The 14,070-nt window shown below is 40.4% G+C and overlaps 1 protein-coding gene across 6 annotated transcripts in view; it reads left to right on the top strand.

Moving 5' to 3' along the window:
• The first annotated feature begins 4,760 nt into the window (after positions 1 to 4,760).
• baiap2b (BAR/IMD domain containing adaptor protein 2b) overlaps positions 4,761 to 14,070 on the top strand; it is an 84,718-nt gene continuing 75,408 nt past the window's right edge. For 3 of the 6 annotated variants that reach the window (XM_074620779.1, XM_074620781.1, XM_074620783.1), the window contains exons 1-2: positions 4,762 to 4,910; positions 7,527 to 7,875. In XM_074620779.1, the coding sequence (XP_074476880.1) occupies positions 7,801 to 7,875 (75 nt within the window). In that variant the 5' untranslated portion in view covers positions 4,762 to 4,910; positions 7,527 to 7,800. Of the gene's footprint in view, positions 4,911 to 7,526; positions 7,876 to 14,070 lie in introns of all 6 variants that reach the window. The other 3 variants (XM_074620784.1, XM_074620782.1, XM_074620780.1) reach the window with 2 other exon arrangements.

The raw sequence follows: 14,070 nt of genomic DNA on the forward strand, positions 1-14,070 counted from the left end.
GATGCACTCCTTTTTGAATGGACCGGCTCCGTTCTGCAGCTGACTGAGCTCTACGAGCCTGTCGGTGCTGCGTGGGAGTGGGCGGCGCACAGACAGGAGCCTGAATGTCAGAGCGCCACGCTGATGAATCACGGACGTGGATCTGAAGCGTAGATAAATAGGCTGAGAGGACGATGGTGAGTAGGATGGTCATGAAGGGGGAGATCAAATGCTGCTGAATGGATGCTTCAAGGATGTAGGTGTGTAGGTGTGTGTGTGTCCTGCCCACCCTAATACTTGCCTACCTGACTACACCTCCACTCTGTACTGAATTACAGGCACAACTCAGATCTCAAGTCTAATGTGAAGTCTTTCAATTAAAAGTCTTTCAGGTTCTTGAGGATTCACTTGATACCAGAATGTTTTCAGGGGAGTCCAGGTGGTGTAGAGGTCAAGGTGCTGACCTTCAACTGTAAGGTCCCAGGTTTGAGACCAGCTGGGGTCCATTGTTGCATGTCACTTTCCACTTTTCTCCCCCCTGGTTTCCTGTCATCTGACAACATGTTGGCTATCAAATAAAAGCATAAATATCAACAAAAAGTCGTTTTAAAAAGTCCCAGGTCAAATCTTTAGGGAGCCCATTTTCAAGTTACGTTCAAGCTCTGTCCAAAAGTAATAAAATCCACCTACCAACAGCGCTAAATCTCACTAATTAACACAGTATACCTAGTTTATGTATAACTTTTTATTAATTTTTAAATTTATTTTTTTATTTTTTTATTTATTCATTTATTTTTGCATTCATATTTTATTTATTTATTTTTTGAAAAAAAAATTTAATTTAAATTTTTAAATGTACATATTTGTTTTTTGCATTTATTTATTCACCCCTTATGTAATTACCCAAACTGATTTATTTCTGTATTCTTTTCTTCATACAATTTTTTTTTTACATTTCTTTATATATTTCTGGCTCATTATGCAAATGAGGTGGCTGTCAGCCAACATAAATTAAAAAATAAATGCAAAAACAAATGAATAAATTGAAAAATGTATCAAAAATAAATACATGAATAAAAGTTAAAATTAAACAGAAGAGTAAAGAAATAAGGGAATTAATACAAAGCACAGGTAAAAATAAATAAAGAAGCAAATTAAAACAGAAATAACAACTTATGTCACATTTAATCAATTACTTAATGGCTACATTTATTTTGAATATTATTTTTGCTAAATTTAATGACATATTTATTTATTAAGTCATTTATTTATGTATCTATTTATTTATTTATTTATCCCTATTATTTATTTATTTAGCCCTAATACTTATATTTTCAAGGTCTGATGTTTCATTTATTTTGCTGGGCTTTGCTGTATAATTTTAGTGTTTTCTCGTATCAACTCAAGTCTGAAGTCCTCATTGTTGACACTTTAAGTTGAATCTCAAGTCTGCTCTGCTTATATACTTGAACTAACCGTGATTAACAATCATTATCTCGATTCGTTTGTGTATAATTAGACTTGAAGATGGATTGGCAGTCAGCAAACATAATGGAAACCTTACATTCAATAACGGAAACTAACTGTGTGGATTGAATACTCACAGAGGAATAAATCAATAGCCTGGCTGACAGGTGGGAACGCTGCTGGTAAAGATCAAACATGCCTGATTGATTTCCATTAACTGTGTGCAGTTTGGTCTGCTGGTTCCTTCTTGGTTCCACTTTTATTATCCTCCTGGCTGAAACAGCTCCTCTGTTTCATCTCCGTTGTGTTTGCAGAACAGAAAAGGCGTGACTGTCCTTTCACACCGCTCTTCTTGTTATCTTCTGCTTTCTCATAAATTCTCATTCAAAGGGCCTTCAGATCGTGATGTGCTGCTAAAATGTGTGGGATTCCCCAACCCACCATACGAGGCTTTGAAATCCAAGAAAATGTGGCTGCGTCCCACTCACACCAACCGGAGCCCACTCAGCCAAGAGGAGTGGAGTCACACAAATATAGAGCAGGGAGGGTAAACAAATAAATGAACACCACATTGTGAACCCCCACAAACAGTCCCACAGTATGTGGACAGGATCTCAGCTACAGGGTCTTTATTTTCACAAATAATAAGTACGAAACAGCTGGTTTGGGTGAATCTAATCCCACTGAATAGATAGAGATAGATAGATGCTGTAGTTAGTGTATGGAGATGCTGGGTCAGGTCTTCTGAATGGTTGTAGCAGAGGCGGTATGTGGGCAGTGTGTGACACAGCAGAGGAGGAGGCTCTTTTAAATGCTATGCTGCATTCACGGACTCACTGTAAAGTCCTGTCTCACACTTTCTGATGCTTTTTGTTCGGGGTTAGTTCGGGTTAATTGATGGTAATGATAATTATGGGAGGCAGAAAGAAGAGTGGCAGAGGAGAATAACACGTTTTAATGAAGTCATTAACAAAAATAATTAGTTTTTTGGGATCAAATTTTATTGGTTTTAAATATATGCATTGGAAATTACCAATAACAAAATACATAATTCAAAACAAAATATTAATTAATTAATTAATTAATTAAATAAATAAATAACAATTATTACTAATAATTAGTTTTAAATATATGCATTGGAAATAACTAATAAAAAAATATATCATTCAAAACAAAATATTAATTGAATGAATAAATAAATAATGCATACAATTAAATTATTACTAATAATTATAATAATAAATAATAAGGAAGAAAAATAATTAGTTTTTTGGGATCAAATTGTATTGGTTTAAAGATATACATTGGAAATTACTAATAAAAAAATTACATAATTCAAAACATTTATAAATAAATACATGTTGCCCTGACACATTCTCCCTCTAAATATAAACTTTATTTTAAATGTGCGTACGATACTTAGGTAAACAATACATATAAAGGAAATGTAGGGATAAATAAAAACAAACAAACATAAAATTAAAATAAACAAAAAATGTCATAAAACAGAAAACATGCCAGGGGTTAATATAAATAAATAATAGTAACGTAAGTAAAAATATCAAAAGGGGAGCACAAACTCACCGTTTTACTTGCCTTTTTTTTTTTTTTTTGCATAAGATATTGAGTTAATATATAGTATATTTAAGTGAACGATAAGAGCCGGCTCCCGTCCGAGAGCCGTTATTTTTATTGATTTTTTAAAATCAAAACAGCGCTAAATTTGGCTGAACTATAAAAGGCAGAAGTGGTAAAGGACGCCAGGATGCGGGGGCAGCCGAGGGCTCCAGTCTTTCAGGAGGACATGGGAGAAGAAGAAGTAGCCGAGGGCCAGGGCCCGATAGGAGGCAGCATGGAGGCCGATGACGAGGAGAAGGATGAAGGCGTGCCGGGACATGGGCGCGGCGGTAATGGCGTTGCCGTGGAAGAGAACGGAGACGAGATGGTTCCCAGGCCCAAGGGTGATGTCGACGACATGGAGAAGTTAGGCATGGAGGATGGTGAAGCTGCGGACCAAGCCGCTGAGGGGGATGCAGACAACGACAATGCGGACCAGAAGAATAAGAAGGGGGTTAAGAGATGGCAGTGAGCCACAAACCCACTGTTCGTTTCAATGACTTTGTTGGTTATGGTTAACTGATTTATTTCAAAGTTGTGATGGTTACATGTTCTGTAATTTTCTATAAGTTTCTACAATTGTCATGCTACTTTAATGGGGGAAGGTGGAATGAGTGAAGATATGGATGGGCATGTTTCTTCTTGCAGTAGCGCCTGGGTTCGGTCTGGATGCAACCCTCGATCTGCGGGCTCTGGACGCGACCCTGGTCTTGCAGGGCTCTGACGGATTCAACCCTCGAACGCACTGGGTTCTTGATGGACACAACCCTGGTCTGGCAGGGCTCTGACAGACTCAACCCTGAACTTGCGGGCTCTGGACGGATACAACCCTTGAACACATGGTGCTACTATATGTACGGGAAATGTGAATGTGTATATGAATGTAACCGTATGTATGTCTAAGTGCTACATGTATCAGCTACCTCTGGTGTACGAATGTAGTGAGACATACTGGTTGGGGATGTGCAGATGTATATGGGGGACGAGAAGGTAACATGGTTTGTCTAAGGGCTATGTGGATCAGTTATCTGGTGTGCGAAAATAGTGTGACATACCTTGTTCAGATTGTGCAGTTATGTAAGGGGTCAATGGAAATTGTTCACTGTTGAAATTTTTTTTGGTTGTTATGCTGGCAGGTTGATATGAGTGTGTACACGTGGGTTTAGCAAATACAAGGGAGTGCTGAGCTTTTATTGTGAAGGGAAAGAGGAAGTGTAATGTTTATAACGTGATGCTACTGTGACTAGAAGGGGAGTCTGGAGATGGGAACGAGTAAAGACACCAGCAAGTTCAAGCCTCCGTCTCATCGTGTCCTTATTTCACATAATAAATAGGTATAAATGCACATTAAAGACCACTCGGTTACAATAGTATATTAAAGTGAACGAGAAGAGCCGGCTCCCGTCCGAGAGCTGTTATTTTTATTGATTTTTTAAAATCAAAACAGCGCTAAATTTGGCTGAACTATAAAAGGCAGAAGTGGTAAAACGAAGAGCCGTTAGGGAGCCGAAAGAGCCGGCTCTTCTTGGTGAGCTGAGCCAAATGATCTGGCTCACTAAAAAGAGACGGAATTCCCATCACTACAATTTACTCTTTAAATAGTCTATGGCGGTTGATAACAAGTGGCTAAATGAGGCTACTAAACGTCATCACGTCGACCCGTTAGCCGTTGACGTAAATCATATCTTCAGTAAGAATTAAAAAATGTTAATGTCGGTTAGTCATGTTTAGCTATTAAACGTTAAAACAGCTTGCCATAGTGTCGTGTAAACTCACGCTAAAGTGACCGTATTGTAGATGTGTAGGTGTAGTGAATTTGTGGAGATTTATATTGCTGAACAAAATGTGTAAGTATCATAAACGACAGTTTATTTTCTGCAATAATCTAATAATGAAAAAATCCCATTGGCTAGGTAACCAGTAGTGATGTGTCAATCACAAACGAGTTGGCTCTTTGAGCCGGCTCTTATAAGTGAACGATAAGAGCCGGCTCCCTTCCAAGAGCCATTTTTTTTTTTTTTTTTTCATTTATTAATTCAAGGCAGAATGATAAGACGATCTTCTCCGCGCCACAGGCACTCCATGCACTGACTGTGAGAAAGAGAGTGCGGTGCGCGAATAGCAGACAAGATGAGTGACAGTCCTCGAAACAGCATGTAAATTTATGGTATTCTGAAAATTATAATGTTTAGTATAATCATATTGAACAATTTAAGTGATATATGTGAACACTTACTAATCATAGGTCAAAACAGCGCTAAATTTGGCTGAATTATAAAAAGGCAGAAGTGGTAAAACGAAGAGCCGTTTGGGAGCCGAAAGAGCCGGCTCTTCTTGGTGAGCTGAGCCAAATGATCTGGCTCACTAAAAAGAGACGGAATTCCCATCATTACCATTTAATCTATGGCGGTTGCTAACAAGTGGCTAAATGAGGCTATTAAACGTCATCACGTCGACCCGTTAGCCGTTGACGTAAATCATATCTTCAATAAGAATTCAAAAACGTTAATGTCGTTAGTTTAGCTGTTAAACATTAAAACGCTAGCCGCAGCGTTGTGTAAACTCACATTAAAGTGACCGTAGTGTAGATGTGTAGGTGTAGTTCATTTGTGGAGATTTATGTTACTGAACAAAACGTGTAAGTATCATAAATTACAGTTTATTTTCTGTAATAATCTAATAATGGAAAAATCCCATTGGCTTCTTGTCGAGCTAACCAGGCTAATGCTAGCTTCCCGGCTGGTGTACAATGCTGGAAAACAAGTTACAACAGATATCTGCAATGAAATCTGCCGTTTTATCCCACAATGTAGTCCTTAACTGTACTCTTTAAATAGTCATTTTAAATGTATTGTCCCATCTTTTCATCAGGATCATGCTACACTGTAAACAGTCTGTTACTTTACAGCAGGATTTCAACAGTATTAACCTGTTATTGCTAAAAACAGTGCTCTACTGTTAATACAAAAGAAAACCTGTTAAATTAATTATATTATAATTATAATGCATTCTTAAAAAACATCACTTTACTGCTGAGCAACTGTCTAAAGTATCATCAGTAACAGTTTCATGCAGTATTTGTTGAATTCTGGGACCTGATCTGCTCATGTGAGGCTTGTACATTGTACATGATTGTAAAATCAGTGAATTAGCTTTATTGTTCTTCACTCACATGTTGTTCTGATTTCATTCTGTGCTTGTAGCCAGCTAGAGATATCTATTAGCTATAGATAGTCTATTATAGCCTTTTTCCTAACAAGTGCCTTTAATTGTATTTAGTGTGACTATTGCTATGTCTGTAACCTGCTAAGTCTATTCATCTAGGCAACAAATAATGTATGTCAAAAAAACAACCTAAATAGTGCATTAAAACAAATCATTAAGATAATGTAAAAGAAAGGTGAAAAACAGCTATATAATGTATCTTTAAACTGTAAATTAACTGTAAAATACTGTGAAATTAATAAAGTTCAAACTGTATTTTTCATTAACAGTACAAAGCTGTAAACTTCAGCGACAGTATAATAATGTTAATTTTACAGTAACATAAAGGCAACCCTGCTGCCAGTTCTCTACTGTTATTCTACTGGGGGATTCTTAACAGTGCAGGTTTTAACGGTTCTCCATTAGAACAGTAGAACCTCTACAGAACCATCTTTGTTCTCCATTATAACAATAGAACCTCAATAGGAACCATCTTTGTTCTCCATTATAACAGTAGAACCTCTACAGAACCATCTTTGTTCTCCATTAGAACAGTAGAACCTCTACAGAACCATCTTTGTTCTCCATTATAACAATAGAACCTCTACAGAACCATCTTTGTTCTCCATTATAACAATAGAACCTCTACAGAACCATCTTTGTTCTCCATTAGAACAGTAGAACCTCTACAGAACCATATTTGTTCTCCATTAGAACAGTATAACCTCTATAGAACCATCTTTGTTCTCCATTAAAACAGTAGAACCTCTACAGAACCATCTTTGTTCTCCACTAGAACAGTAGAACCTCTGGAGAACCATCTTTGTTCTCCATTATAACAGTAGAACCTCTACAGAACAATAGAACCTTTACAGAACCATCTTTGTTCTCCATTAGAACAGTAGAACCTCTACAGAACCATCTTTGTTCTCCATTAGAACAGTAGAACCTCTACAGACACAACCTCTACAACCTAAATAGTGCATTAAAACAAATCAGTAAGATAATGTAAAAGAAAGGTGAAAAACAGCTATATAATGTATCTTTAAACTGTAAATTACTGTGAAATGAATAAAGTTCAAACTGTATTTTTCATTAACAGTACAAAGCTGTAAATTTCAGCGACAGTATAATAATGTTAATTTTACAGTAATATAGAGGCAACCCTGCTGCCAGTTCTTTACTGTTATTCTACTGGGAGATTCTTAACAGTGTACATTTCAGTGCTGTGTGTTTGTTTTTTCCCACGGCCCGTGAAGGCAGCACCGCCCCTCCAGCAGTGACGCCTCTGCGCTCCGAGGAGACTCACCGACGGACGGACTGACTGACGGAGCGGCTGCGTGGCTGCGTGGCTGCGTGGGGAGCCGGTCTGTGGGCGCAACGCAGCGGGAGGACTTTCCTATAAAAGCAGGAATCCCACAGCCAGCCGAGGCTCTGTGTCTCTGTGTCTCTCTGTCTCTCTGTCACCGGCAACACAACAACAACCACTGCGTTATTTAACCATCTTCAACCTCTTCAACCTAAAGGAAGTCTATGGTTCTGACTGACGTTCCGACCAGGATGTCCCGGACCGACGAGGTGCACCGTATCACGGAGAATGTCTACAAGGTAAGAGACCACCGGAGGGTTTGGCTGTTTGTGCCCGCTGAACACGCGTCCTCCTGCCGCGGAGAGACACCTGCTGCACCGGTGGACGGATGGAGGCTGGTTAGAGGACAATGTTAGAGGACAGACAACTTTGACTCAGCTGACTCCACTTAGCCCAGGTCTGGTCTCTACTGTCTGTTGTGATTTAATGATAAAGACATGACCTCAAGGCACCAGGAAAAACCAAGAAAGCCTGTTTTTTCCTAGAAAAGAGCTGCAGCTGATTGAGCCTAGAACACCTGGTCACATCTGGTCAGACCTGGTCTGCATTAAAACTTCATTTTATTTCATTAACAGCTATTTGCATGCATGAAAAATAGATATTGTTCTGTCTACTTTATATGCACCAAAAATATGTTGTCTCTGAAACATACACACACAAGGCAAGGCAGCTTTATCTGTAGAACACATTTCAGCAACAGGGCAATTCAAAACGCTTTACATAAACATTCAAGAACATTGTTCAAAAGAACATTAAGACATAATTAAAACATTATAAAAACATTAAAGATTAGAAAATAAAAATAGAAGCTAGGATAGAAGCTAAAATAGAATATAACACACGAGTAAAAGCTCTAGTGCAGTATATAAGATCATTATCTGGTTTAATAAAAGGCAGCAGCAGCAAACAGGAAAGTTTCAAGCTTTGATTATAAAGAACTCAGAGTTGGAGTTGGTCCTGCAGGTTTCTGGGAGCTTGTTCCAAATATTTGGTGCATAAAAACTGAACGCTGCTTCTGCATGTTTAGTTGTGACTCTGGGGACACTAAGCAGACCTGATCCAGATGACCTGAGAGGTCTGGATGGTTCAGAACATAGCAGAAGATCAGACATGTATTAAAATGTATTATTCTAAATGTATAAAAGGTTAATTTAGTCTATAAAACATCAGAAATGTCAACAGATTATTATTATACACAGATTATTACAGCAAAAAGTGATGTTTTCAAATAACTCAACAGCAATAAGTAATGAAAGTATCACTAATAATGATAGATGTTAGCACCAGTGAACCCACCCTGGATGCATCCATCCTCCCTTCTGTCTCTGCTTATAATGATATTTCTTCTGCAATATAATGGTGCAAGTCAGTCATGTAGATTTGTCATGGTGTGACCGAAACCTCCAGACTGACAGTTTGCCTCGGGGCGGTTCAGTTCAGGTTGCAGAGGAGAAGCTGTCAACCAGCGGTGGGAACTTCTACTGGAAGTAGACTTTACCGGCCTGACGATCATCCCCTTGGGCTCTTTATAAGTAAATGTCCTTCAGCTGTCTGTGTTGTTGATGCCTTCAGCAGGAAAGGAGTGATCGTTGTTGAAATAGTGAAAGTGAACTGCAGCTTCTGCGGAAGTTCCCTGGACTCCCAATCTGAGATGATATTCGATAGTTCAATAAGATGCAGTTAGATGACTCCGGTGAGAGGACGGAGAAAAGAATAATAGCTCGATGTCTACAGTCACAAAATGTATTTGATTCGTGTATGTAGACACGAATTTACCTTTTTTTTTTAGGGATGCACCGATACCAGTATCAGGTATCGGGTGCGATACTGTGTTCATGTACTCGTACTCGCAAAACGGCTCCGATACAACGGCACCGATCCACTTTACTTTCACTCCACATCCCCGACGGTGCGGGCGAGACCGGCCGGTGGTGCAACCGACCCCGCTGGGCCGGCCCTGACTTTCATTTAGCCACAGGGTTTTGCTTGCACCCTCTGACTGGCGTGTGCGTTAGACTCCTTGGTCCGTGTTTCAAGACGGGTCGGGGGGCGCCTTTTATGGGAGAAAGGGCTCAGCGAGCACTTTGTCCACAGTGCAGCGAGGTCCGGGCGGGGAGCGCTGTAAAGCTGCAGCCGCGAGCCTTTCCAAGCCGAACTAGAGCCGGTCGTGGTGCACCGCCTCGTATTTGGGACTCCCCAGCCTGCCTTGTGTCGCTCACACCCTCCAGCTGGCTGTTAACGAGGGTCTTTTGGCACAGAGAAGTATTCGTATCGGTACTCGGTATCGGCATGAACCCAAATGTAAGTACTCCTACTTGTACTCGGTCTGAAAAAAAGTGGCACCGGCGCGACTTTCAACAACGTATTTTTAATGCGTTTTCCTACAGATGTCAACACGTGACGCACATGTCAATTTCCGCTCCAGTCTTTTCAAATTAAAACTACTCAGTTAGGTTTAGGAATAGATCAACTTGGCTAGGTTTAGGCAACAAAACTACTTAGTTAGGCTTAAACTGGATATGCTCTGTAGGATTTTAGAAATGTTGTTGTGTAATTCCCATTCTTGCTTTACGAGTAGATCGTTTGCGATGTAAAGCCAAATTTCCCGATTTATGTGCTCATACTGCGCTGCGATCGTCGGCCACGACCCGAGTGCTCATACTGTACGTGTAAAATAGAAAAAAAAACACGACCCATCAGCACCTACAGTACGAGTTTAGGCAACAAACTACCTAGTTAGGATTGGGAAAAGATTGCGGTTTGAGTTTAAATAACACTGGAAGTTCGGAAGTTAAGTGACAAATAAATCATATTTGACTTGTGGTTTCACACGGGACATAAACAGCAGCCTCCACACCCACCCAGCTACTTCAACCTCCTCCCTACACAGCTCTTTATACTTCCTGGTTCACAATTCCATGGATTGCATACGAATTGATTTCGTGCTGACCGTCATGAAAAAAATTTGACCTTAGTGTTGATCTACATGAATCAATACATTAGATTTTGTCACTATTTCACAAACTGCTGTGTGACTGCATCGTCAGAGGTATTCCAGGAAAATCTCAACATTGGACCTGCCCTGCACTCGATGAAACTCGAGAGGCAAAAGGTGACAAACGCTCAGGTCCTCCATTGTTATTTCAACAACAAAGCTCCTCTTCAGCAGAGGCAGGAGGGTGGTGGAGGAGGAGGAGGAGGAGGAGGAGGAGGAGGAGGAGGAGAGGTGGCTTTTCTCCAGGTGAGATAGATTTCAGCAGCAGAAGCACGACAAGGGTTTTCCTTCTATGTGAGGAAACTTGTCACCGTTCCACCCGCCTACGCGAGAGCGCTCAGAGAGACTAAAAGCTTCTCCGTACGGCAGAGGTGATGCTGGTGGATGCAGGAGGAGGAGGAGAAGGCTCACCGAGCCAAAGATGCATTTGAGGAGGTCGGGTCGGCGGAAGTTCATGATCATAGTGTGGCCGAGGCAGCGTGGCGTAACTTGAGAATTTAAGCTAGCGAGGAAATGATGGGAGTCCTTTCAGATTGTGGCCGACTTTAAGCAACACGAACACGCACTCTTTCCCTGAAGAGGCTCTAATGAGGGATCAATGGTGCACGAGGAGGAGGCGTCTGATGTTGTGACATGTGGGAGGTTTCTGTGGATCGTTATGCTGCAGAGAAAGCACAGAAAAGAGGAGGAGGAGGAGGAATATGATGAGGGGGGAGAGGAAGATGACAGAATCTGCATTAATGTGAATGGGCTCTGGTATAACGGTGTATAAGGAGGCAGTTTCTGTTTGAAAAGTAGTGCTGAAGTGATTAGTTGATTGTCAAGATGCTGGTATCATATGAAACTAGAAAACCTAAAGAATCCATCGGTACCAACCATGTCATACTAGCTTGTTGTGAAGGAGATTAAATAACCGTCATGGCCATTTTCAAAGGGGTCCCTTGACCTCTGACCTCCAGATCAGTGAATGTAAATGGGTTCTATGGGTACCCACGAGTCTCCCCTTTACAGACATGCCCACTTTATGATAATCACATGCAGTTTGGGGCGAGTCATAGTCAAGTCAGCACACTGACACACTGACAGCTGTTGTTGCCTGTTGGGCTGCAGTTTGCCATGTTATGATTGGAGCATATTGTTTTATGCTGAATGCAGTACCTGTGAGGGTTTCTGGACAATATCTGTCATTGTTTTGTGTTGTTAATTGATTTACAATAATAAATGTATACATACATTTGTATAAAGCAGCATATTTGTCCACTCCCATGTTGATAAGAGTATTAAATACTTGACAAATCTCCCTTTAAGGTACATTTTGAACAGATAAACAAATGTGTGATTAATTTGCAATTCATTTGGAGATGCTACCATGTGCTTTGGCATAATGTGATGGGCTTTTTTAATAGACTAAACGATTAATTGGAAAAGTAAAAAGTCAGATTAATGAATAAAAAAACGGGACCATTAGTAGCAGCGTCTTAGCGAGAGAACACCGGGGGTCGAGTATGAAAATGCCATCATGCAGCACTGCAGCAGTGGGGTTTCTTCCTGTCACCAGCAGGCTGCATCATTATGGAGTCAGCAGGAGTGAGGAGGAGAAGCAGAGCGCCGCTGCCAGCTTGACCTGCTGCCGGCTGCTGATTGTAAGAAAACCGATGCTCGCCGCTGGTGTGGCGTGGCGTGGCGGTCTGTGTTGCAGCCCCCGGGGTGTTTTTTTTAGCCGACCTGACGACGAGGGAGCTGAGCTTTGTGTGCGGCTGTGTTTAGAGAAACTAACAGGTCTTTATTAATTCATTAAAGGCGTGGAAGATGAAGAGGCCCAGAGGTGCCAGCTCCCATTAGATAACACTCAGGTCTGTTTCTCCACCGAGGACGGAAGGTACAGGCGGCAAATGTCAGCGGTTAAATCATGCAGCATCAAGACGGGGACATCAATTACAGAACATAACATCACACAGCAGCTTGTGAAATAGTCACCAAATTGAATGTATTGATTTAGCCCTATTGTCTTTTTAAATCCGACTTCCACAGAGAGGAACATATTGATATATGTTGCAACCTCTGTCTGTCATACCAGCTAGATCAACACTGAAAATGTCCTGAAAAAGTCCTGATACTTGCTGTTCATTCTGGGTATCTAAATCCTGTTGGGAAATATCATGACTTGACTGAGTCAGTCATCTGTGCTGCGATTAGAGAGAGTTGGTGTCGAGCGTTTTGCAGGTTCTCACTGAAAGTAGTGGTGTAAACATGAAGATTTGATATTTGAATAATTCCACCATTACAGGGCAGCTGGTTCCACGCAGGAGAAGAAGAGTGCGGTTTAATTACTCCCCAGGTGGTTCTGATACAGACTGAGAATGATGACCCTTCTCTGGGTAAACAGTGATTTTGTTATCCAGCAGCTCGGCGTGCTGTTTGTTTTCTTTATTAGCTGCCAGAAAACAATAACTCCGAATCAACAATAGAGGACCGGAGCCTTAACCCCGCTGCTCTGCTGCTGAAACAAGAGATGCTGAATGTAATATCTGGATGACTCACACTGGTGGATGAATGTGTGTGTGTGTGTGTGTGTGTGGGCAGTGTGTGTTTGTCAGCACTCATACTGTTCTGTTGTTGCACTGTAATGAAATGTCACATCTTCAGCGGTGGGCGTGGGATTGAAGTAAAAAATGTCCCTCTAGATTTGGGGCGTTGAAGTTGTCGATGTCGCTCGTTACCCGCTGATGGTGTGGGTAAACTGTGTGTCCTCAGGTTGTTGTGGTTGCTGAACAAGCACCATCTGTATGTTTGTTCAGGAGTGTATTCAGCCGAGCGTCGTAATCCCAACAGCGCCGCGGGCGACGTCTGTTGAATGAAGCTCCAGTGTCGGGGCGAGGCTGCTTTGAGATGGTGTTTGATGGAGGGAGTGGATTATCAGAGAGAGATCAGCTGCTCAATGGATTGATTACTTTCTTTGTACTGTCTGAGTCCTTCTACCCGCCACGTCCTCCAGCTCCTCATGGAGGATCTCGAGGCGTTGTCCACAGGGGCGTTTTATATTGCGAGGGATCGCCTCGCTTCCCAACATTGGATGGAATCTGCCAAAATAGAAAATAAATGAATAAATAACTAAATGACTTGATAAATAAATAAAGATGTCATTAAATGTAGCAAAAATAATATTAAAAATAAATATACCCATTAATTATTTGATAAAATGTGACATAAATAAATATTTCTGTTTTAATTTGCTTCCTTATTTATTTATTCCCTTATTTATTTATTCTTCTGTTTAATTTCCCCTTTTATTTATTTTTTAATTAATTTATTTTATCTATTAATTATTTTTTTTATTTTATATTTATTAAATGTATGTATTTATTTATGTATTTATGCATTTATTTATTTCTAAATAAATAAAAAAATAGAAATAAATATATAAATGAATAAAAGGGAA

Source organism: Sebastes fasciatus, chromosome 20, assembly GCF_043250625.1.
Source record: "Sebastes fasciatus isolate fSebFas1 chromosome 20, fSebFas1.pri, whole genome shotgun sequence".
NCBI classification, from domain to species: Eukaryota; Metazoa; Chordata; class Actinopteri; order Perciformes; family Sebastidae; genus Sebastes; species Sebastes fasciatus.